Source organism: Aptenodytes patagonicus, chromosome 3 (assembly GCF_965638725.1).
Source record: "Aptenodytes patagonicus chromosome 3, bAptPat1.pri.cur, whole genome shotgun sequence".
Lineage (NCBI taxonomy): Eukaryota > Metazoa > Chordata > Aves > Sphenisciformes > Spheniscidae > Aptenodytes > Aptenodytes patagonicus.
Genome location: NC_134951.1, coordinates 41,486,336 through 41,511,307, shown reverse-complemented (window position 1 = coordinate 41,511,307; position 24,972 = coordinate 41,486,336). Strand labels below are relative to the sequence as shown.

The window sequence follows — 24,972 nt, the reverse complement described above, 5'->3', positions numbered from 1 at the left end:
AACAAGCAGTTGCCAATGAACTAACCCAAGCTCCCTTTTCTGGGAATCTTCCAGCCTACGATGCTGGGTTCTGGTCTGCTGGATTCAGTATTAAGCTCTGGACTCTGCCCACTGGACTTGGGTGCACTGTCAGGGTACAGACCATTTTGCCCAGAATACCCTTCTAACAGAGGCATACTGGTTTGGGACTGACACTTGACATTCCGCTCTAGCTTAAACACCCCTTCTCTCAACACTCCCTGAAGTGACCTGGGGTTCTTGGCAAACCATGGAAAGGAGTAAGTAGCCAATCCTCCAAAATAGCAGGGTTTGGCATCCCAAAGGGAACTTGAGGGATCTAAACAGATCCTTAGTACCAATCCAGAAGTGCTACCATGAACCTGCGAAACCTTCCTGAATAAGTTTTCAGCAAACACGTACATATATCTGTACAAGTTTTTGTTTCAGTGAATCTGCATTTCTCTGAGCAGATTTCACCCCAGAATCCTTAACCGAATCCAACTGATTTCTTAAGGAAAAAAAAAAAATTACCAGTCATTTCACCTTTACTGCAACTAGTTGTACGATCTGCCTCAATAGCTGCATAAAGCTTTGATTTTGTACAGATAGGTTACATGAACACATTTGTTGCACAAATGCATTTAAGGACATTTTTAAATGCAGAAACGAACATAGCGTACTATCTTCTCCTGAGTGATGAACGAGAGTACTTTTCAGGCAGAAATTCAGAAAGATTGTCAACACAATTTTTTGTCGCACAAGCTAATGTTCTACACATACTAATATGCAAACAAAAGAAAAGTGCAACAGGCATCATTCCCATAACTAATTAAATTTCTACCTCTCCTCATCCATATCCTGACCCTTTTCTTCTGGTCTGAAAATGTACCCAATTCTGAACATCTTGTACAATTTTGAAAAGTACATGCTATCATACCCCTTTATATTGAGCCACGAAAAGCGTACTACTAGAAAAATCAGCGTATTCTACTTTGGAGCCATCCATCTGAACCCAGTTACACTTATCTTTCACATTAATGGTACTTTAAAGCACAGCCAAATTGACTTACTGAAGTCAGAGGCACGTCCATCAATCAGGCTGGCTTTCTCCCAAGACCTAGGAACCCCATTAACATCTATTTCCAAAGGAGGGCTGCAAGACAGGCCACTAATGAAAACGATGAGTCATGAAGAATCCAGTCAGGTATAAAGACAGAAGATGCAGGCAAACTAAAACCACAGTCTGCACTGGTTTTACAGGTAGGTATTTATGTTCTCCATAAATATGTTTTTATATATGTGTATCAAAAATAAGAGGAAACAACAGTATTCACTACCCTTAGCATATTCCTGGATGTTCTATTTCCAGTACTGCACAGAGGGGGTTACCCAATCTCAAAAAAAACAGCGCTCAAATTTGTTAAAGGTGCCAACTCAGCACACATAGTAAGTGGCAAGCATTCAAGCACACAGCTCCCAAAGCTGCAAGGAAGTTTAAAACAAATACAGAAAGGAAATGACTGGGCCCTCTTCAGCAACTGAAGAGAAATCATATTAAGATTTAAGATGAGAAGGGACCTCTGGAGGTCTCTAGCCTAATGCCCTGATGAAGGCAAGGCCAACTCTGAATTCAGATCAGGTAATCTGGATGTAGAAGTTGACCAAAGATGGTTTCCACAAACTCTCTAGGCAACCTGTTCCAAGAAAATTGATGAAGCAAGCAGAAACACAGTAGGAGATATCAAGCAGTCCTCTGCTACTTGAAAGTACATTTTTTACAAGTGTACAAACTTTTGACAAATATCATATTAAATTCTTTGTTGCATATTTGACTTCATCACTTCTTCCCCTCTCATATTATTCACGTGGGATACAGACTCAGATGCTCAGCTAAGAAACAAGATCTCCAGAGAAAAGCAGCAGCACACCAACACTTAGAAGGACTTTAAATGTATTTAGGAGCAGGATCTAGCTACTTTATGACAATCTGTAAGGGAGGCAAAAATACTAGCCATGAAATTCAGCAAGTCAGTTCTGGGAAGCTGAATTCTTCTGCCTCTATTTCCTTCTCACAAAAGCAAAAATTCAGGAGCACAGAAGAGGCTCCACAATACATGTATGTCCTCCCTAATATGGCTCTGCCTCTAGAGATGTGCTATTACATGAAGTTTCAGAACCAGTCTACATATGACTAAATAGGAAAGGGCCTTCAGTAGGCAGAGATAGGCAGGCTGCTTTAGGAAGCGATAAGCACTAACAATTGCCTTTCACAATCAGCTTCTCATCATTGCTACCTGCCCGCAAGCAATCTCACTCTCCAGAGAAGTTTTTTATTTCTACTTTATGGTACGCAAGCCTGAGAGGAGATATGGGTTCAAACTTTCTCAGAGGAAGGGACACTGACAGCTTGTGTGCTGTGCAAATGCAGATAAATGGTTGAGGCAAGGCATGGTCTGCACATACTTATCAGCTGGAAAGAACAAGGAAAGAAAAAAAAAAGATTAGTTTTTGACTTTCAGGGGACCCTGGTGTTAAACATGTGGGCTGATCTGTACTTCAGCAACTACTGGAATTTCTCAGCAGAAACTAAGACACTCTGACACTAGCAGAGCTACAGGGTTAAGGGAAGATTTTGTAAATACTACCAATATCTACCTTTTGGACTTGAACACATGAACATGTGGAAACCCTCCAGACTCCAACTTCCTTAGTTTAACATCTGCACTGCATTTTACTTGTATATACTCTGTCAATATTCACATTTCTCTGTTCCACTCCATTGTAATGTGAGCCTACCTACAATGACCCCATTTATTTGCAGAACAGTAATCTAAAGCCACCTGTTTGGCAGCCTACCCACCAACTTCATTTTAGCATGAAAATGCATACATGCACCTATTGCCTTCTTACTGCGTGCCTACTGATTATTTGCTAAATAGGGAACACTAATAACAATTCTACAGAACTGGTGTCCTGGAAGTGCTTGGAGTGCTTGCTGTAATTATTTGAAACAATTATAGATGACACCCTTTCATAAGAACGGAGTAGAACAAGATGGTGCTGAGCCAGTGCAATGCCAGCACTGTCACTGCTTGTTTGGGTGCTGCAAAAGAACAGACACACCACTTAACAGGCTGCATTTGTTATTCCAGTTTTCAGACTCACTCTTGATGTGGTGCTCCTGTCTTCGTCAGCAAGGTCAGGACAAAAAACATGAAGATGACAAAAACTGCAAGACCAACCCAAAATCCAATCACAATGGAATCTGGTGAAAAAGAGAAAACAGATCAGTATTTCACCTGCATTTGCAGAAAGTTCCCTTCCACATGAAGCCTGACTGCAAAACCCAAAAGACTTTGCATCTTATTCCTGGATGGCAAAGAGGAAGGACAATCAGATTTACCTTTATCTATTTTTAAACAGAAAACTGCCACTGAAGCTGTCATTTCTAGCCTGAATTTTACTGATGTTTGGAAAAACCAAAAAACAAGCTGAAATGGGGAAGACACTGAATTCTCTTGGTTAGTAAAATAGGAGCAGCTCTCTTTGTGATGTCTGGCCCATGTGCAAGTATTGCTGAAACAACTTCAGTGCTAGAACTCAGAAGAGAGGATTTTCAGCAAAAACCTCTATCCCTGTAGAACTGAGCTCCTGCTATTTTAAATTATTTCTGCCTGAGACCATTAGGTTTCTGGGTTTTGATGGATTTCTTTGACACAACAGATTTAGGAAGATCTAGCTTTCTTTCAGAGGTAGGATAGAGAGTTCTGAAATAAATGGAACCACAGATAAAACTATTTGCTACCTAAACAGATCACAATAACCAACATATACAAGACTTTTTTGAGTAATTTTTAATTTGGGCTTCCAACTTGCATGCAGAAAACTGTAATACAATGTCAGAGGAGCCAAATGGATTTGGACAAAAAAGTCAAACTACCAGTTAATTACAAGGAAAACACCAATGCAATAGCCAAATATAGAAGCAATTGGGAAGAGCGTGGCTTTTTGCCTGTGTGCATAAAATGTACCTACTGTTCTCACTTAGAGCAAATGGACCCATAGATAAATCATCAGTCCTACTTAAAACAAATCTATGCCCACTTATGACTTCAAAATTGATCCACAATTGCTGCTGAAGGAATCAAATTCCTGGAAGCTTTGAGCTTGAGAGGTACAAGTGGGACAAACATATTTCCAGAAAGCAATCAATTGATAAGCATGGCCCAAAGCTACAGAGCACCAACCCAAAATATGACCTGGTCCAGGACCCACAGTATACAGGGTGCTTTTTCACCTGTCATTTCAGTAAGTTATTTTTTGTTTATGCAAATATTCAAAACTTCCACTGTAAGAGTTCAAAAAAATTAACATATAAACATGCAAGAGGGAAGTCTTGGTCAGGACAGGTATCCGATCTACCCTCAACCTCTCGTTACACAGCTACTACTGAACCTCAAAGATCCTTGCTGGCTGTAAAGCTACGTGATGGTCTGTCTGACCTGATGCAGCAGGCACAGCATGTTGAATCTCCTACAGGACTAACTAAAGACACCAGAAAACATGGAATCAGCTATCCTGCCTGGTGCTTGACCACAACTGTTAATCACACTACCACTGTGAAATATCTTCCATGTTAAAAGGCAGATCTGGAAACTGGAAATCAATTCAAACCATTTGCTCTTTCTCTGCAAAGTCAAAGTGCCTGCTGCAACTTGAGATTTTCTCCCTGTGAAAATACTTTATCACAATCAAGTCACTCCTTAATCCCTTTTTCTGGTAAGCTAAGGAGGTTAAGCTGCAAGTCTCTCACTGCAAGGTTTATTCCATCTCTCCTCTGCCACATCTCCCCCTCTCAACACCCTTTGTAAAATAACTAGAGGGTGGTTCAAGTACAAGTTTCACGATGGGGGGGGGGAGTTTGTAGCACTCCTTTTTGCTTAAAGCACCCTGGTATGAGTTTATTTCTGTAATTCCATGCATTATGAGCCCTAAATTATTTAGAGCATCATTCTGTAAGTATAGACTGTATTCAGTGGTTCAAGATCCATCCTGTGTTTGGCCTTACTAACACAGAATAGCTCATGATTATCTACCATCCTACCGGACTTTGTAGACCTGAAAGTTTTATCTAAAAAGAAATACTCCCATTAAAAGATTCACCACTTCACCATTTACAGCTACTACTACCTACCAATTAGTCAGACATGCTTCAATGATATGCAACTGCATTGATAACCAGAATGTCAAGTCTGATCAAGTAAGATGTTTTAAAAATATGCACATAGATTATATTGATCAAACTGCAAAACTTAACTCATCAACTAAGAAAAAAAACTAAAGAAAAAAATAAATCAAGATTCTGATAAACTACTACTCCCCACAAAAATCACACCTGCCAGCATTGTGTGCTCTTGTAATTCATGAATAACAAGCCTGTCTTGTGGTTTGGTGTTCCCCTCCCAAACAGAATTCCTAAGTTTACTAAGCCTAAAGCTACATCTTCCTTGCTTTATTGTGGCTCCTGACATACTTCCAACCCACTGCTGTATCAATGACATTCTTTGTATTTGTTTAAAAATTAAAGCAGGTGGCCTGAGTTCTCTTCAGTATTTAATTTAGGTCTCACTCATTTAAGTGCAAATTATGCAAACGTACTAACTTCTAAACATTTACTCAAAATAAACAGAACATAACACAACATTTATTCAAAAAATATGGTATGTAAGACTACATCTGTAATACTGTCCCAAGTTACAAATAGATTGGGAAAGTATCCCATGGCTTTCCCAAGTTACAGTATCAGCCTTCCTTTCCTTCCTAACACAGACTCATAACATCCTGGCAAGAGTTCTGACCCCCTGATCATTCCTACCTATTTTACCTCTCTCTACTGTTACTGAGGTTTCTTCTGATCCAAAGGCACAAAAAAGGATTTTGTTCGCATCTCTGCCAGTCACAGATATCTTCTGGCTATCTTTGTCTATTTACTTTCTAAATTTTAATTTACAAAGCATCTGGTGCCTACTTTTCTGGATTTTCTGATTTCTGGTTCCTGTCTTCACTTCTCCTCAGGCAGAACATACTTTTTGCTTGTACAACAGCTTTTTTCTTTTTTTTGTAGTCATGTATTTGAAAAGTCACTGTGGCATTTGAACACCTCATCTTCTCCCCAACTCCACTTTTTCTTTTTTTTAAAGTGTATTTTTGTGTATTAGATTGTTTTGTGAATATTTTTTCTTCACAGGTCACTTTGCATAAGTTTTTCTCTGCTTTCAGAAAACAGGCTTCTGAATTCCTTTCTATATGCATTAAATTATTAGGAAGCTCCACTTGCCTACAATTAATTAAATCAACATTAATCCGAAAGTGGCCTCCAACTTTCTCTTGTGGAATTCATCTTACTTATGGTTCAAAACAGTGCCCTCTCATGTTGGGTGAAATACCTTGTGTATCAGAAATAAATAGGGGGGAAAAAAAAAAAAAATCACACCCCCCTAATTTTAAGAAGGGCCAGTGATGTTTTACAGCTGGCCAACTGTCACTGCCAGCCTGCATCACCAAAACCAGAGTCCACCCCCCTTTAAGTTCTGCAACGTAAGTTACAGGCATTCATTAACTTCCCTTCTCCAGTTTTGCTGTTTTATTTTCTTTTAGACTCTTTTCTGGACTTTGGTAGACTCTTTTCTGGACTTTGGTAGACACTCACATTCATATATCCAACAGCATTCAAAGACTGTACCACCATAAAGGTGCTTCCTGCTCTCAGAGCAGCGCAGTAAGAAGTGCCCTACTCAGCCACTTCTGATGTTCAGTAGTCAGACTGGGTGAGCTGCTGTTTTCTAAATGGAGTGGTACCACTGACATTTTCTCCCTGCACTACACACCTCCCCCACCAACTGGTCAGGCCATTTATCCCCTTGGCTCCATTACTGCTCATAGTACAACTGTACAATATACATATGAGCCAACAGCACCATTTTAACTTCACATTGTAAGCCAGATCACTGAAGCAGCCTCTCTCCTTAATATAAACTGAGGTGAAAGCACTGATCTGAATTCCACCATTACTACAAAAGTTACAGTGGCACACCTGAAGGAGACAGAGTATTTCCAAGTGGTAATATGTCTACAAAGCCCCAACCTCACCATTTGTGACGCCTGCCTCTACAAAATTTATCTTTGTTAGCAGAGGCTAAAACTAAGCCTACTTGCAGCTGTGCCAAAGGCTATGAGAGTTACGATTTCTTACATGGTCCAAAAAAAGGCAATAAAATAAAAAAAATGAGGATTTGTCAATATTCAAATTCTCCCTCTTAATACAACCCCAGTGTAATCTCTCCTCCTTCCTCCTCAGGTTAGGATTTCAGTGAAGTTAAATGTCTGACCAGATTGCCTCCACACTCCTCGACAGTCTCAACACAGCTGGAAATAGCTAGAAAAAGAAACCTACTAAAAACATACCATGTCAAGAAATATCATGCCTTACACAACACAGACATAGACTGTTCCTTTACTAGGTTAAAGTCAGCCCTCTGAGAATGCACACTGTAACACCAGAGTAAACAGAACCAACTCCAATCTATCAGTTAAAAAAAAAACAAACACCAACCCAGAAGAAACTTCCTAGGTCACTGATTCAATACTGCTATGAATCTCTCCCTTTCGTAAGTACATCAAGCTCCACCTGAAAAACGGCTGTTCCTTCTGTCCCATTCTTAAGAGTTGTCCAGCACCTTCCTGCTCTACAAAAAGTACAGCCAGACAGTGAAGCGGAATTGCCACGTTTAGTATGGCAATCACTTCAATGGCAATCCAAGATGCATTCTGCCGCTGTACCTTCCGCAATCCAGAGGCAACTATCATTTATATTTTTTTTCTCCTGTCACACCAAGCTAAAAAGAAGGCATGTACATAACACTGCACCTAATCTTCATAATCAGTAATCTTTGTAATCAGGTTTGGCCTCTGAGTAAGTGGAATAATGGAATATAAATTAGAAACATGATAAAAGCTAACCTACATTTTTCAAGTACCTAACATTTGTGAAAATACAGACCGTAATCAGCAGACTTTGAGGAGAAAAAAGGTAAAGTACAATTCAGGCTAAAAAGCAACTTCTAGTTCTAGTCTAGTTCTTTTAAAAATTAAGAACTTCAACAAGTTTCTTCTCACCCTTACAGAGTCTTCCCAAAACCTCCTGACTGTGTAAAGCCAAGGGAGATCAGCCTTCCTGGGCTACTGATTGCCACTGCAAGCACTCCTCTTTCCCAGTCTGAATCTTCATCATGATGAATGAGGCAGAAAGTACGTATCCCACCCTGGACCAGTGCTCCAGCACTGGATGGAGACCCTTCCCCAAGACTTTGAAGACTGGTGCTCAAACCCTTTCACAGTATATCCAGCTCAGAAACAAAATTATTTGCTTCTCTTTGCCAAAGTGCTTGCAAAACACATCCAGTAATTCTTAGTCTCTGTTACTTGGGTGTTGTTTGGTTTTTTTGTTACCCACACCCATCTCCTCCCCCCTTCCTCCAAAAAAAGAAATTTCTTAAAAGTCAAAGCCATTGCCTAGACTTTAGATAAATGTTGGTCCAGCTGTACTAGCTTGTGCTAGCTAAATTTCCTCTCAGTTCCTACCCATAGTTTTCATCTCTCTGGTCCCTGTCCTTGACTTGTTACTTCTACTGTAAAACAGCTCCAGTATTAGCAGAATGCTGAATTTAGCGCACTCCTCCCTCATTTACTTTATCAGAGTCATAGAATCACAGAATCATTAAGGTTGGAAAAGACTTCTAAGATCATCGAGTCCAACCATCAACCCAACACCACCATGCCCACTAAACCATGTCCCTAAGTGCCGCATCTACACATCTTTTAAATACTTCCAGGGATGGTGACTCAACCACTTCCCTGGGCAGCCTCTTCCAATGTTTCACCACTCTTTCAGTAAAGACATTTTTCCTCACGTCCAATCTAAACCTCCCCTGGCACAACTTGAGGCCATTTCCTCTCGTCCTGTCACTAGTTACTTGGGAGAAGAGACCAACACCCACCTCGCTACAACCTCCTTTCAGGTAGTTGTAGAGAGCGATGAGGTCTCCCCTCAGCCTCCTTTTCTCCAGGCTAAACAGTCCCAGTTCCCTCAGCCGCTCCTCATAAGACTTGTTCTCCAGACCCCTCACCAGCTTCGTTGCCCTTCTCTGGACACGCTCCAGCACCTCAACGTCCTTCTTGTAGTGAGGGGCCCAAAACTGAACACAGTATTTGAAGTGCGGCCTCACCAGTGCCAAGTACAGGGGCACAATCACCTCCCTACTCCTGCTGGCCACACTATTTCTGATACAGGCCAGGATGCCATTGGCCTTCTTGGCCACCTGGGCACACTGCCGGCTCATGTTCAGCTGGCTGTCAACCAACACCCCCAGGTCCTTTTCCGCCAGGCAGCTTTTCAGCCACTCTTCCCCAAGCCTGTAGCGCTGCATGGGGTTGTTGTGGCCAAAGTGCAGGACCCGGCACTTGGTCTTGTTGAACCTTATACAGTTGGCTTCGGCCCATCGATCCAGCCTGTCCAGGTCCCTCTGCAGAGCCTTCCTACTCTCGAGCAGATCAACACTCCCGCCCAACTTGGTGTTGTCTGCAAACTTACTGAGGGTGCACTCGATCCCATCATCCAGATCATCGATAAAGATATTAAACAAGACTGGCCCCAGTACTGAGTCCTGGGGAACACCGCTCGTGACCGGCCGCCAACTGGATTTAACTCCATTCACCACAACTCTCTGGGCCCGGCCATCCAGCCAGTTTTTGACCCAGCGCAGAGTACACCTGTCTAAGCCGTGAGCTGCCATCTTCTCTAGGAGAATGCTGTGGGAGACAGTGTCAAAGGCCTTACTGAAGTCCAGGTAGACCACATCCACAGCCTTTCCCTCATCCACTAGGCGGGTCACCTGGTCATAGAAGGAGATCAGGTTGGTCAAGCAGGACCTGCCTCTCATGAACCCATGCTGGCTGGGCCTGATCCCCTGGTTGTCCCGCTCATGTCTTGTGAGCGCCCTCAAGATGAACCGCTCCATAATCTTCCCCGGCACCAAGGTCAGGCTGACAGGCCTGTAGTTCCCCGGATCCTCCTTCCGGCCCTTCTTGTAGATGGGCGTCACATTGGCAAGCCTCCAGTCGTCCGGGACCTCCCCCATTAACCAGGACTGCTGATAAATGATGGAGAGTGGCTTGGCGAGCTCCTCCGCCAGCTCTCTCAGCACCCTCGGGTGGATCCCATCTGGCCCCATAGACTTGTGAGCATCCAGGTGGCGTAGCAGGTCGTTGACTGCTTCCTCTTAGATTATGGGGGGTTCATCCTGCTCGCCGTCCCTGTCTTCCAGCTCAGGGGGCCGAGTACCCTGAGGATAACTGGTCTGCCTGTTAAACACTGAGGCAAAGAAGGCATTAAGTACCTCAGCCTTTTCCTCATCCTCGGTGACAATGTTCCCCACCGCATCCAATAAAGGATGGAGATTTTCCTTGGCTCTCTTCTTGTCATTAATATAGTTGTAAAAACTTTTTTTGTTGTCTTTAACGACAGCAGCCAGATTGCGTTCTAGCTGGGCTTTTGCCTTTCTCATTTCCTCTCTGCACAACCTAACGAGATCCTTGTACTCTTCTTGAGTCGCCTGCCCCTTCTTCCACAAGCGGTAAACTCTCCTTTTTTCCCTGAGTCACAGCAAAAGCTCCCCGTTCAGCCAGGCCGGTCATCTTCCCCGCCCATTCTTCTTACGGCATATGGGGACAGCCTGCTCCTGCGCCTTTAAGACTTCCTTCTTGAAGATCGTCCAGCCTTCCTGGACCCCTCTGCCCTTCAGGACTGTCTCCCAAGGGACTCTCTCAACCAGTGTCCTGAACAGGCCAAAGTCCGCCCTCCAGAAGTCCGTGGTTGCGGTTTTGCTGGCCCTCCTCCTTACTTCACCAAGAATCGAGAATTCTACCATTTCATGGTCACTAAGCCCAAGACGGCCTCCGACCACCACATCTCCCACCAGTCCTTCTCTGTTTGTAAACAGCAGGTTGAGCAAGGCACCTCCCCTGGTAGGCTCACTTACCAGCTGTATCAGGAAGTTGTCTTCCACACTCTCCAGGAACCTCCTAGACTGCTTCCTCTCTGCCGTGTTGTATTTCCAGCAGATGTCCAGGAAGTTGAAGTCCCCCACAAGAGACTTCTGCCAGCCGCTTGTAGAACACTTCATCTGCCTCTTCATCCTGGTTGGGTGGTCTATAACAGACTTCCAGCACGATATCTGCCTCGTTGGCCTTCCCCCTCATCCTTACCCATAAACACTCAACCATATCATCATCACAATTGTTGAGCTCTATACAATCGAAACACTCCCTAACATACAGAGCCACCCCACTGCCTCTCCTTCCTCGCCTGTCCCTTCTGAAGAGTTTATAGCCATCCATTGCAGCACTCCAATCATGAGAGTCACCCCACCATGTTTCTGTGATGGCGACTAAGTCATATCTATCCTGCTGCACAATGGCTTCCAGCTCCTCCTGTTTGCCGCCCATGCTGCGTGCATTGGTGTAGATGCACTTGAGCTGGGCTATCAATTTCGCCCCCAGCATTGGCATGCCACCCCTAGGCTCATCTCTAGTGAGCCTGGTTTTATCCCCTTCCCCCTTTGAACCTAGTTTAAAGCCCTCTCAATGAGCCCCGCCAATTCATGAGCGATGATCCTTTCCCCCTGTGAGACAGCTGAACTCCGTCTGTCGCCAGCAGGCCCGGTGCTGTGTAAACCTCCCCATGATCAAAAAAGCCAAAATTCCACCGACAGCACCAGCCCCTGAGCCACGTGTTGATCAGGTGTGTTTTCCTGTTCCTTTCAGTATTCTTCCCCGCCACTGTAGGGATTGAGGAAAATACTACCTGTGCTCCTGATCCTTCAACCAGTCGCCCCAGCACCCTGAAGTCCCTTTCGATCGCTTCAGGACTTCTCTCTGCAACCTTATCACTGCCAGCCTGTATAACCAACAGTGGGTAGTAGTCGGAAGGCCGTACCAGACCAGAGAGTTTCCTAGTAATGTCTCTGACCCAGGCCTCAGGGAGGCAGCAGACTTCCCTGTGGGACGGGTCCGGTCGGCATATTGGGCCCTCTGTTCCCCTCAGAAGGGAATCGCCTATGACAATTACCCTCCTTTTTGTCTTAGCAGAGGCAGTCATAATGCGTGGGGCTGACTGCCTCAGCCTAGGCAACCTCCTGGATGGACCTTCGTCTACATCCTCATTTGCCTGGCCCTCAAGTTCCAGGGCCCTGTATCTGTTCTATAAGGGCAACCGGGAAGGTGAGGGAGGCGGGGCGGGCGTTCGCCTGGCACGAAGACTGGCACTGGGACTCCCATGAAGTCCCAATGATAAAAGTTTCTTCAAAAAAAGAAATTTCTTCTTTTATTTTAAATATTTTATAGCCTTAAATTTATTTTCTATGAAGAAAAACAAAAGCAGTAAGGCTGCCCACCACTGCCCTTTTAGCATTAATGGGAACAAGAACAGAGCAAAACAGATCATACCAAGTAGTCACCAGAAGCAGCAGTGGCTGTATTTGCTGTTATAAACTGTTCCTGATCTTCTGATACTCCTCAGTATTGACAAATTTCTACCACAGCCAAGAAATCCATGGTTCTCTCATGCACAAGAAAAGCCGTCAATAAAAAGACATAGAATCACAAATAATTATAATAATCCAATAAACAGAGTAATAACTCTAATTGCTGAGAATCCAAAAAACTTGGAGAGAGGTATTTTTGTACAATAATCAGTTACAAATGAAGAGTAGGAACATTAAGATGGTCAAGCTCGGCTGCAATAAAGCGTATCTCTACTGAACTTACATTTATGAGCCTTCAGGCCTTCAAACGACACTGGTCCATACTCATAATACTCGTACTCCCAGGTGTAATCAGAGTTAGACAAGGCCTGCTGGGAGGTTCTGTTAGAAATCAGCCTCAGGGCAGACATCTTGCACCTCAATACATATATACCTGTGGATACAAAATGTGTTAGTAGAGACTACATACTTCTAGTGCATCTTCTGATTTTATATAGAATCCTTTATTTATGGGATCTCTTCCTTGCCACTATTCCCAAGAAGAGCCACTCACACTTACAAAGGCTCTCTCTCACCTGTTCCTTTACAATCCAGTATCACTGCCCCAACAGACAAGGCCATCACATTCCCTCCCATTTCTTCCCCAGTCTTTGCTGGCCAACCACTGGTCAACACAGAGCTTCTCTTCAATGGAAGGAAGAGAATCTATGTTCACTTCCACACAGTAAGTGTACAAAGGTATCAAACCCAGGCTCCTCAGATTGAATATAGCTTTTATAGCTCAAAAATAGTAAATACCAAAGACCACCAGCCTCAGCAGCTTAGGGTGAATGCTGCCATGAAAATCTGGATGGAGAAATGTCCAGACCACCAGGCTCAAAGGGTTATATCATCCATAAAGTCCAGCTGGCAGCTGGTTACCAGCAGTACCCCTCAGACTGATACTGGGCTAATAGCGTTTAACATCTTCCTTAAAGAGCTGGACAATGAAATGGAGTGCACCTCTAGCAAGTTCACGGATTATATGGGGACAGTCAAGAGGCTGGAGGACAGACTGCTACTCAGAGGGACCTGGACAAGCTGAAGAAAGGGACTGACAGGAACCTCATAAGGATCACCAATGCAAATGCAAAGTCCTGCATCTGGGAGGGAATAAGGCTGGGGGTTGACAGCTGGGGAGCAACTCTGCAGAGAAGGACCCGCAATGGACAACAAGCTGAACGAGTCAGCAATATGCCTTGTGGCAAAGAAGGCCAAGCGTGTACTGGGCTGAATTAACAAGAGTGTAGCCAGCAGGTCAAGGGAAGTGTTTATTCTTCTCTACTCACCACTGGTAAGACTGTGTCTGGGGTACTGTATCTGGTTTTGGTATCCCCAAGAACAGAAAGACACAGACATGCCGGAGCAAGTCCAGTGGAAGGCCACCAAGATGGTCAGGGAGCTGAAGCACAGGATGCACGAGAGCCTAAGGGAACTAGGTTGGTTCAGCCTGGAGATGAGAAGGCTCCCGGGAGACCTTAGTGCTGTCTACAGTTACAATTACAGTCAGAGGGTGCAGAGATGATGGAGCCAGACTCTTCTCAGAGGTGCAGAGTAAAAGGACAAGAAGCAATGGACACAAATTGGGAAATGGAAAATTTAAATTAGATACAAGGAAAAAAATTTACCTGATCTAGTTGAACATGCTTTGAGCAGGAGTTTGGATGAGATGACCACCAGAGGTCCCTTCCAACCTAAATTTCTCTGTGTTAATAAACAGCTTCAATATGCCACTACAGAAGGAAAATAAAGGAGTGATTTTCCCCACAGATTAACAAAACCTGCAATGCAACATTAAGCATCATTAAATTATCTTGATAGATATTTCTGTCATTACCACAACACTGCACTAGGGATTTGTGTTTTGCAGAGTAATTTTTTCAGAATATCAAGACAGTTCTATGCATACCAAAAGAGAGCACATCTCTGTGCAAAACATCTGCTGCAGCAGCTGGAGTCAGGACATCCAACTTGAAACATATTACAAAATACTTTTTGTAAAAGCAAATTGAGCTTTGGGTAATTTTGCATTCAGTTAAAACCCAGCAGGGTGAAGACTTCATGCAGTTCATAAAACTATTGCAATTAGTTGTTCTGTGGACAATGAAACTTCAAGAAATTTTATCTGGATTTGACTTTATGCTCTGAGAAAAGAAGGGCCCTAAATAGCCACGCCACTCAAAATAACTGAACCTTCAGTCTTTCCTAAGGATAATTAGATTGCTGTGCAAGTAAAGCACATCGTTCAAGTGCTAGGAGGGCCATACATAAAGAACAGGAATCGGGCACAAAATGAGGAACTCAAATTCACCCAGGGAATATGAACAGCTTTTAAAATTTGTAAAAAACTTCTTTCTGCAACTATTTTACTGTAAGTAAGTGCTGGCAGGAATGTCTCAAAACAATTTTAAATAAACAGCGAAGTATGCCTGAAAAAGTAAACTTCATACCCAGTTACAATGTTCAGAACCTTAAACACATACCAAAAACTTGACTAGCAAGTGATAAATCCTTTAAAACAAGAAATGGATCTATTTCTCAACTCAAATCAACTTAATGTTCACAATGAGGAATTTGCCAACAGGAAGGGGGCGGGGCGGAGCGGGAGAGAAGTGACCAACCCCATTTGCTTGGGTCAGGATAAGGAGCTTCACATTACCCTCACTCTCCTTTAGCCATTCAGAAAGCTCCCAGCAAGAATAAATAGCCTGAAGCATAGAAGAGGAAGAAAAAAAGAGATGGCTGTAAAGGACAATGCAGTTCATGGCTAAGGATGTTTCCTATCCTCTACTTCCAACCCTTAAAGAATATGACAGAAAGAGGTAAGTGTAACTTTAAGTGACTGTGTTAACAGTAAAGTTCCTCCTTTGCTTTCCCAGTGACTAGAAAACCTTCTTATTTCCTGGAATCAAAAAAAAAGAATGCCTAATTAAGCTTTAGGCAGAGTTTTTCTTGTTTTTAATCAACTAAGGAAACTGCTGCCTTCTGGGAGAAGCAAACAGCACAGAGAATAACTTAAGATTCTTGTCCTAGTTTGCTCCCATCTCAGCTCTGTCAGTTGTCTCTTACAAGACTTTGTGTTTCATTTTGTGACTGAGCCCTAAGACTATATGGTGCTGCACAGGGTTCCCACCATCTTTTTCCCCTTCTCCTCAATGTTTTGTTGATGGTGTCTCTTGCCAAATGTTATTAGCACATTCCTGTTTAAGGACTGCTTTTCTCTTTTATAGCCTTCTAGAGAAGTCTTTCATTTAAATATTTCTCATATGGCATCACTAATGTTCATTGTCACCTCCTTGCTTTTAGTATTATAAGAAGAGCTGAACAGTAATCCGCAGGAAGAAAACTTCAGAATAGGGTATATGAACAGTCTGAAAAATGTTTTTTCTTCCACCTCAAGTGCAGGCAGATTGGATTAATTGGGCCACATGCAGATCTCTCTCCCAATCTAGTCACTAGTGTCCATTTATGATTTATGGGGAGAATAGCCACTTCTAGGACACAAAGAATCTGTCCTGTGTTAGTCCTAGGTTAGGACTAGAAGCTCCAGTGTTTCACCACTGACTACAAGCGTTTCTAGACTTACTTCCATTGTAGACAAGCCACTATCAGAGGGAGAGGTGCTAACTGAAACCTGGGTTACCAGCTCCCAGGCTAAACCTTTGCCTTAGGATTTGTGGGAAATATAAAATACGCCTCTAAATGAGCCAGTACAGCTAAGCATAAATACTGTCCCAAACTAGCTCGTAGCTCACTTGTAAGCTTTATCTATCCAAATGCTTCCAAAACCTCAGCCTGAAACATGTTAAAGCAAACCTTTTCTACTTAAAAAGCCAGCCTAGTATGGTGGAACAAGGACCAGCACAGCAAAAGTAGTGAACATTAAGACCTTGCAACTCCCGAAGAAGAGCAAAGCAGGGTGAGCCAGCACGCTAGCAGCCTGTCACATGCATCTACCAGGCTGCAGCAGGTCATGGAAGGACTGCAGGTGCCAGATAAGGGCTTCTGGGAAGCAATTCCCCCAGGAGATGCACTCAAGCGCTCCTTCTGCCAGGAGTGGACAGCAGTGATTCATCCCACAGCTCTGAGGCATGACAGGGAGCTCCTCTAATTGACCTTGCTGAGGGTTTTTTTTGGGGGCATAGGAGTTGTTTAAGGCAAACATGAAAGCCCCTCTGTTGACTTTGACGGGTAATGGATGCAGACAGCCTTTCCTCACCCTGGCTCATTTCTTTCAGGAGCAAGTAAGTAAGCAACAAAAAGCTTCACTTTGATCACTCAAGAAACCCCAAAGCAGGGCTGTGTTCAGTGCTGCCAGCCAGGAGATTCAGGCAGGTCAGTCTCCTGGAAGTGCTCATGGCCGCCTTCTGGAGCATTGGGTTGGTCTCTGCAGATAAAGGATGTCAACAGGTACCCAGACACTTCCCATGGAGACATGACTGCAACTCCTGGAGTTGAATTATACCTTCATGAGAACTCGTTTGTAACCTGTATGAAAGTTTGTATGAAAGTTTGTAAGGTCACAGCTTGCCTGCCAGTGGTACCTGCGCAAGCCAGTTTGACCATTAGGCTCTCTTTGCACAAAATCCACATCTTTGAACTGCAGCAGTGGGGCATCAAACACTGCTGCAGTTAGACTATTTGCTTCAATCTGGACATCATCGGCAAATTGCACAAAGCTTACAGCCACTTACCTTTCAAACTGAGTCACTGTAAAGGCAAAACTGGACACACACTGTATCTGAAGCACAACTTCATGGCTTATACCACCACTGGGGCCACAAAGGCAAATCTGGTTTTGTATACATCTGGAATGGGCCTTGTATGTAACCAGCATCAACCACCTCCGAACCTGACGTGCATGCACAAGAATAAATCCACATGGACTGGTCAATGTACTGTTCATTTCTGGAGCAAGAGAAACTACCAATATGGTAGACACAAGCAACTTGGTAAATTTACAATCAAAAACTACATTTGTTTTCCACGCACTTCCATTCTGCTTACTGCCATAGAGTCTAAGCACTTTACAGTCTTCATAGAATAAATTAACAAACTGTTGGCCCCGGCAAACTGTGAAGATCCCAAAAGCCAGGTAGGAAAAAAAAAAGTAGCAACATTTCAAACTGTGAGAAGTCCTAGCCTGAGAAAGCTTTGCGCTACACCCTGATGCATCAGCTAGGCAGTACAATTAACCCAGAAGTTGTTAGCTATGAGAAGTTAACAACTCAGGCTGTTCCCATACCCCATAAGTCCCCATATCAGCAACAATATTCTGCATGGGGGAAGAAGGGAATCACCCACCAGCACCACATTCCTTTTTACTCCATTACAAGGACTAAGAGGTGAGGTCAGAGGGAAAGAAGTCAACAAGGAAAGCAAGCACAAACTTTACTCTGCACTGCATGAGCTGAAAGGTAATACAGACCCCATCTTTCTACAACCCTACTACATGGCTACTGCTTCGAACAAGCTGTGCCACTCCTAACCACTGATGAGAAAGGAGTCTGCAGGAAATACTTAACCAAATGGTCCTTGCTTCTCGATAATTCTCAAGATTGTAGATGTGCAGGATTTGAGATCAAACTTGTGGTCTTTTCAGGGGAATACCCAATCTTCCTGCCTGCAATAGAAGAGGGGAAAGCAAGCTATACTAAACAAGCGAAATTTAGCAAGAAAAATAGAAAGATAACTGAAAACTGATTGTACAATCAAAAAAAAAAAACCCCACCAATCATACATCCTAACTGTGACTGCATAACACCTGGGACTTTTCTTGGAGAGAAAAGAAAGGACCACTGTTAACACTGGTTATGTTTGTGATTGATGCTCACCGAACAGCATCATATGCATGAGCTATTGCACTAAAATAGCAAGAATTATGTTGGATTCATCGCAAAAGGACTTTATAACAATGGTAAGAAAAAATGCTGGTTTAGTCACTGCTTATCCTGGGAACTAAGGATGAGAAATGACAAAGTTACAGACATCTGTGCCTCATACCACTCTATTACACATCATAAAACATGTGTTTTATTATCCTTATAACTGTGCAATGTAAACTAGACTCCACCAATAAACTGCTTATACACCATGCATATAAATTCTCATGAAAATTTCTTGTTTTCCATGTACTAATGCTTAAAGTCTTGCACTGTGTGCTGCAGTGTAAAAGGAAGTCTCCACATTGTTTTATACAATTTGCATGCTAATTGTATAGCTACTGTTTGTACTTAATTTAAAAGCGATGACTTTATGACTTTAAAGTAAAATTTAACAAATAAAAGACCAAAACAGTTTGCCAAGTATTTTCCTAAGAGATAATAATGATACGTGATAGCAAGCACTAATGCCTGCTTAGTAGTTCAACTCAGTAGGGGCCACCTGGAAGTTAAGCAGAAACTAATATGAAATCATACTGCATGAGTTCACAGACAACTATACGGATTTGAAAATAGATAGAGCAAACATTATATAAGCTCACTCATAAGCCTCGTCTGAGAAGATAGCTGAATTATACCTAACGCAGCATCACAGAAGCTATGTATTCCTTCTGCATTTAAAAAGTTTCAGTCCTGCACTGACAGTAAAGGGACGTGGAACAGTTAATACAGAGCTATTGGGACTTGCTCCCAAAACACACTGAAGCAAATAGCTTAGCTTAACTCCAGTACCAAAAGCCTTAAAAATTACAGCCAGAATATACAGTCTTAAGAGACAGCATTACCTACAAGTAATAAAGAGAAGTTAGCCATAATTCCATTTATTTCCTGCAGCTAGGGCAGAATCACACAATCAATCCATCATCCAGCTTCAATGTATGAAGTTGAGCTTCAGCTGAGCTCAGAAAACATTTCATTTTGACATTCAAGATGGCAAAAACTGATATATTACAAGAATTCACCCTTCCACCCAAACAATACATCTCTACACAAAAAAACCCAAAACAACTTGACAGTTATTGTAGTCACAGTAGAAAACAAGACTAAACCTTCCTTTTAAGCAAAGTCTATTTTTCTAAAGAGAAAACAAATAGATAAAACTGCATCTGAATAACAGGTTTAAATTTCTGAGCATGTTTTAAAGTGGGAAGATTATCCTTTCAACAGTCTTTTCCCAGACATGCCCCCACTGAACCTCCTTCTGGAGGGCAGCAGGCTCACGGACGTGGCTGCAGACACAGCAAGGCTGCGGTCAGAAGAGAGCTCCAGGTATTGCTGAGCCCATCTTCCTCTCCCCACTAAAAGCTGACCTCCTCTCAGATGTGCACATATAGCAGCTTCAAAACACAAGTTCCCTCAAGACCAACCAAACTAGAAGAAACCCTGTCAGTAAGCACTAAGGTACTGAGACCTTTCAGTCCTATAACATTACAAATGCTGACATCAATGGTACATGTAAATATTCAACACTTTCCAAAAGAAAGGCTATCTTTCCCTCAGCAGTTTATAATACCGCCAATTTTAAACTTTTCACACTACAAATTTTTTAAAATTCAACCTTTCAGGGGTCCCAGGCTGATTTGTTATAGAAAACCCTCAAGTGAAAGAGGTCTGGCATATCCACTAATGACATGAGTAAACCGTAGAGCAAGTTTGCAACTGGCCTGCCCTGAATCCCTCTGCTTTTGGACTGCACCATCTTTCTGAATTTTCCTGGCTTAGCAAAGTAGTCTTTTTTTTTAATATTTTATTAAATGTCTCTTTTTATTAGCTTTATTACCACAGTAAGCTCAGCACTGAGATGGCAATGTTTTGGTTTCCTTGCTAACCCTGAAGTCTGTCAACCCAATGCCTTATTCTGAGTAGAGAGAAAGGAAAGCTTCCCCTCCTCCACATTCTTACTGATCAGCCCACTGCAGGCCAACTGGAATGGCTCCATCAGAAGATGAGTTAGCTATAAGAGTTGCTTTTAAAATACCTTCTATTTGTGTTATCACTTAAGAACCTATTAAAAAAAAAAAAAAGCAGCCTCAGTAGTAGGGACAGAACAAACACTATAATTTTTTGGTAACTAAAAGATGATACTAAATTTGAAAGAAAAAAAAAAATCCCACTGTGAATTTATGTCAATGCATGTAGCCCGATGCATAGGGTTACTAGACTAGATTTACTCAAATCAGCTAGTCTGCAAATCATGAACAAACACTGGAAGCATAGTGCTCAGCATAGCCAAAAGAACAACTGAATCCAAGAAAAGAGGCACCCGGGAGTATTTCAAATAACCACACCTAAACTAACCATTTTTAACAGGGGCGAGGCTGAAAGAAGGAACTACTCTTGCATGACTGCTTCTGGGAAACTCAGCACTGATTAACAGCTGAAATTACCTGGGCTCCCTTTGTGTCAGCTACTTGGGCCTGAAGACGCCCTGTGCCACGCAGCAGAAGTGCTGCTGCTGTAGAGAGCATCCTTACCAAACCTGCAGGGCGCCCCATCACAATGTGCCAGCCCCTGGGTTTAAATGCAGAGCAGATATCCATAGGGTTGCACAGCCAAGAAAACGGATGAGTGAGTTCAGGCCTCATTTCATAGCTCTGGTTTGGCTTTGCATCAGTGATAGAACCACCAAAGCGCTGAGGCTGACAAGCCGAGTGGAAGCTGAGTACATTTCCCCTCTCCCATTACAAAATAATGACTCTAATCTTCACATAATGTCCATCTGGTCTGAAGTACAGGCCACAGCACACCTCTCATAGCACCTCTTCACTGCTCAGTGGTTCTCCCCACAGAAATAGTTTTGTTCCCAGTCTATGCTGAAGCCAGTGGAAGGTAAACTGGCAGAGATGAAAAAAATCCAGGTACGATAGACCATCTGTTCAGAGCTACTCCACACTTAGGTGTCTCACAGCCATGGTTTGACTGTGCTATGGTGGAAAATTCTTTGCTTTATGCTCTCACCCTCACAGGGTCTGTAAAGCCATAATCTCTCAGACATGAAGTAACACCTGAGCTTTTCAATTTGAAAAGTCAGTTATGTATTACATTTCCTCAAGAACTAACAAAATAAAATAAAAAAAATACAGCTTTTCTTGAAACTTCCACACTTGAATGACAAACATTTTCTGAACTTTTGTAGTTAGCCTACAATACAATGCAGAAATTTTGCCTTAATCGGTTCAGTGAGAATTTCAAACAGTCACTGAAATGGAGCTGTTTATTAAAAGTCAAACTGGTTTGCGATTTTTCCAAACCAGAACTGTTTTTTTTCCTGTCTTTAGATCTAATTCTTCCCTCCAGTGCTGCTGAAGAAGTAAACAATTTATTGTAGTGCCTCAAATACAAATTTCTTTTCAGGTAAATCAGACAGCAGTACACAACTCACAAGCACACATCTGAATTCTCCCATTCTTAATCCCTGCCACATCTCTGTGCTACACCAGGCTATAAACAAGTAACTAGAGACCAAGGAAACATCATTGAAACAGTACAACCAAGGTCCATTGCAGTGAGTATGCAGAATAAAGTTTTCATTTATTTGCACTAAAATTTGTACTAAAATTTTGCCAGTAATAGCTCGTATTATTGGTTCAAAGACCGGAAATTTGATTCAAACTGTTGAACAAGCTGCAAGAGGATCATCTGTGCTTCACCGTAAACCCTCTTCCACCACAAAGTGTACGCGGACGACCAGCAAAAGAATAGGCAGCGAACGACTTTGTCCAGCTCTTAATATTCTGGATTATTTTTTTTCCTTAAAAAAAAAAGTATTCTCTTGCAATAGCTTGATTTATCTTATACATGTTTGCTTGCGATTGATACACCCAGAATGTCTCATTATTTTCGGCAAGAACGGAGCCAGACTGTCCTCAGTCAATGGAGAGTTGTCGTTCCCCTGGCATCTTTCCAGGTAGTTACTTCTGTGGTAAAAAATTATCTTGAGTCTCTGATTAGGAACCTGAATAGGAAACCACAAATGGACAAGAAAAAACAAGCAATATTTGAGACTATTACCTGATTATCTCCAAGCAGAAACCAAAACATGTATTTATTTCCACAGCGGTTACGTAAATCTGTATCCCTGTGTATACAGCCCCTGGGGAGCTCAAATGAGAGTAACAGACAGGAGCAGAGGGAGTGGCTCCAAAACAGAGCAGTAGGCTTGGAAACACACCTGGAAATAGAATTACCTCGATGTTCTCGCAAACAAATCCCGACCAGTCTTGCCAAGGCAGTTTAAGACAGCATTGCCACTGCTGTCCCATCCCTTTACCAGCTAAGCCTGTCACAGGGGAAATGGCAAACTAATGGTGTGCCTACGCTTTCAGTCACTGTCCAGCATTAAGCACTGGACAAGGTTAATACACCAGGACGAGCAAGGCAAATGTCAGGGAACAGAGACTGTTCAGAGGGAAGTTTTGCCGGCTTGTCATTGAGGTGATCATCTTGAGCAAAAAGAAGGGCAGACAGCTCAGGAGAGGGACCTGAACTGCCTACCATACTAGTCACTGTCAACAGAGGCTGCTCAACAGAGGAGGAGATTGCTAAGAAGATGACTGTTAAGAAAGAGACTATTAAGAGAAAAGGAAGGGAGGCGGAAAAAAAAAAAAGAGCATGAGAATCAGTGGAGGACTAGGGAAGAGCACATGGGGGAAAGGGAAGAGGGCAATCCTGAGAATAGGAGAAGTAATCTAAGGCTGCATGGAGGACAGACGTTCATCCCTTCAGTCTGAAAGCACAAAGGGAGATGTCATCTGGAAAAAAAAAAAAACACAACAAACACACCACAAACTTATGTTACCTTTTTTTTTTTTTGCAAACATTTTAGGTTAAATTGTTAAGTTCATTCAAATGCTCAGCAGTCAGAGCAGAACACAACATACAATTTGGGGGGGACTGAAAATAATTTCCATGTATTCCAAGCAAGCAATGTGCTTTCTAGCTGTTTTGAATACATCGACTTCATAACATCAGAAGGAATCACTCCATTACAAATTCAGAAACGTGACATAAGCTTTCTGCAGGTAGCATTTTCCACATCACCCAAACGAACAGTGCCACCTCAAGCTTTTTTTATTATTTTAAATAAAATAAAAATGAGAGGAGTACTTCAGACCTTAAGGCTTGCGAAAGTCGGCAGGTTCTCGGTTTCGAAAGCACGCAGCCGCCTGTTAATGCAGGCTGGTCTACAGCCACTCGGGGCAGCGGCACCCCACGCCACACTCGGGGCTTTCCACGCCGCCCAGCCGGGATCACCCACCCACCCGCGTACCGCCAGCCGCGGCGGCGGGCCCTACCGCGGAGCGCGCGGGGCAGGGCAGGGCAGGGCAGGGCAGGGCCGCCCTCCACTCGCTCATCCCCCGCCGCAGCGTCGTCCCCTCACCGCGCTTACCCGCACCGGGCACGTCCGGGCGCGGTGCAACCCTCGAAGCGCCGCTCCGTCCCAGGCGAAAGCGCAGCCCCCCAGAAACGCCCTCGCCCCGCCGCCCCGGGACGAGGCAGCGCTGAGGGGGAGCCAGGCGGGATGAAGCCGGCGGGGGGTGGCGCCCGCCCCGGCCCCCGCCCTCCTACCTGACTGGGCGGTGGCAACGGTGGCAACGGCCGCGCCGCCCGACGCCGCGCGCGAGCCGAGCCGAGCCGAGCCGAGCCGAGCCGAGCCGAGCCGAGCCGGACCGCGCCCCGCCACAGCCAATGAATCAGCAGCAACCGCGGCGCCCCAGCCCGCCCGGGCGGCATGGCACGGCCACGTGACGCGCCCGGGCCAATGGGCAGCGCAGGCGGGAGCGGCCCCGCGGGCGGTCGCAGGTGCGGGCAGTGGAGCGGGAGGCGCTCGTCGGCGTGAGGCGGCCCGGCCGGCGGGGACAGGCTCCGCGTCCCGCCCCGGGCCAGCGTGCGCGTCCGCGGGCGTCGAGGGGAGAGGAGGAGAGGAGAGGAGAGGAGAGGAGAGGAGAGGAGAGGAGAGGAGAGGAGAGGAGAGGAGAGGAGAGGAGAGGAGAGGAGAGGAGAGGAGAGGAGAGGAGGGGAGCGGGGAGCGGGGAGCTGCACGGCTTCTGACAAGGGAGTTGGCAGTAACCCTCACGTGTCGCTTGCCTTGCAGCAGCACACACACCTCAAGGAGGAACGTTAATTTTGAAGGGTGAGGAGAGCCGAGGAGGATGGCCTGCCCTGGCTGGAAGGGGAGGGACCAGTGCATTTGCACGTAGGTAGGCCCAAGGTCCCCCATGGGGAGCCATGGCGAGTGGGGCCCTTGGCCCTGGGCAGCCAGGCCTGCTGGCACCAGGCCTGCTCCCAGTGGCGGGGAGTGAGGGTCGTGAGAGGTGCTGTCTCAGCTGCCAGGAGGTGAAGGGCAGTGCCTTAAAACTTATGGGGATTGTATGGTCTCTCGCACCATTTCC

At 44.1% G+C, this 24,972-nt stretch overlaps 1 protein-coding gene across 6 annotated transcripts in view; it reads right to left on the bottom strand.

Moving 5' to 3' along the window:
• Positions 1-24,194, bottom strand: part of MRAP2 (melanocortin 2 receptor accessory protein 2) — a 29,551-nt gene extending 5,357 nt beyond the window's left edge. Inside the window, exons 1-6 of one of the 6 annotated variants that reach the window (XM_076333166.1) lie at positions 23,970-24,065; positions 18,164-18,261; positions 17,333-17,490; positions 14,267-14,371; positions 12,883-13,032; positions 3,166-3,265 (exon numbers count right to left, since the gene is read on the bottom strand). In XM_076333166.1, the coding sequence (XP_076189281.1) occupies positions 3,166-3,265; positions 12,883-13,009 (227 nt within the window). In that variant the 5' untranslated portion in view covers positions 13,010-13,032; positions 14,267-14,371; positions 17,333-17,490; positions 18,164-18,261; positions 23,970-24,065. Of the gene's footprint in view, positions 1-3,165; positions 3,266-11,920; positions 11,945-12,882; positions 13,033-14,266; positions 14,420-17,332; positions 18,262-22,767; positions 23,205-23,969; positions 24,066-24,148 lie in introns of those variants that run through there. The other 5 variants (XM_076333168.1, XM_076333169.1, XM_076333167.1 and 2 more) reach the window with 5 other exon arrangements.
• Between the last annotated feature and the right edge of the window lie 778 nt (positions 24,195-24,972).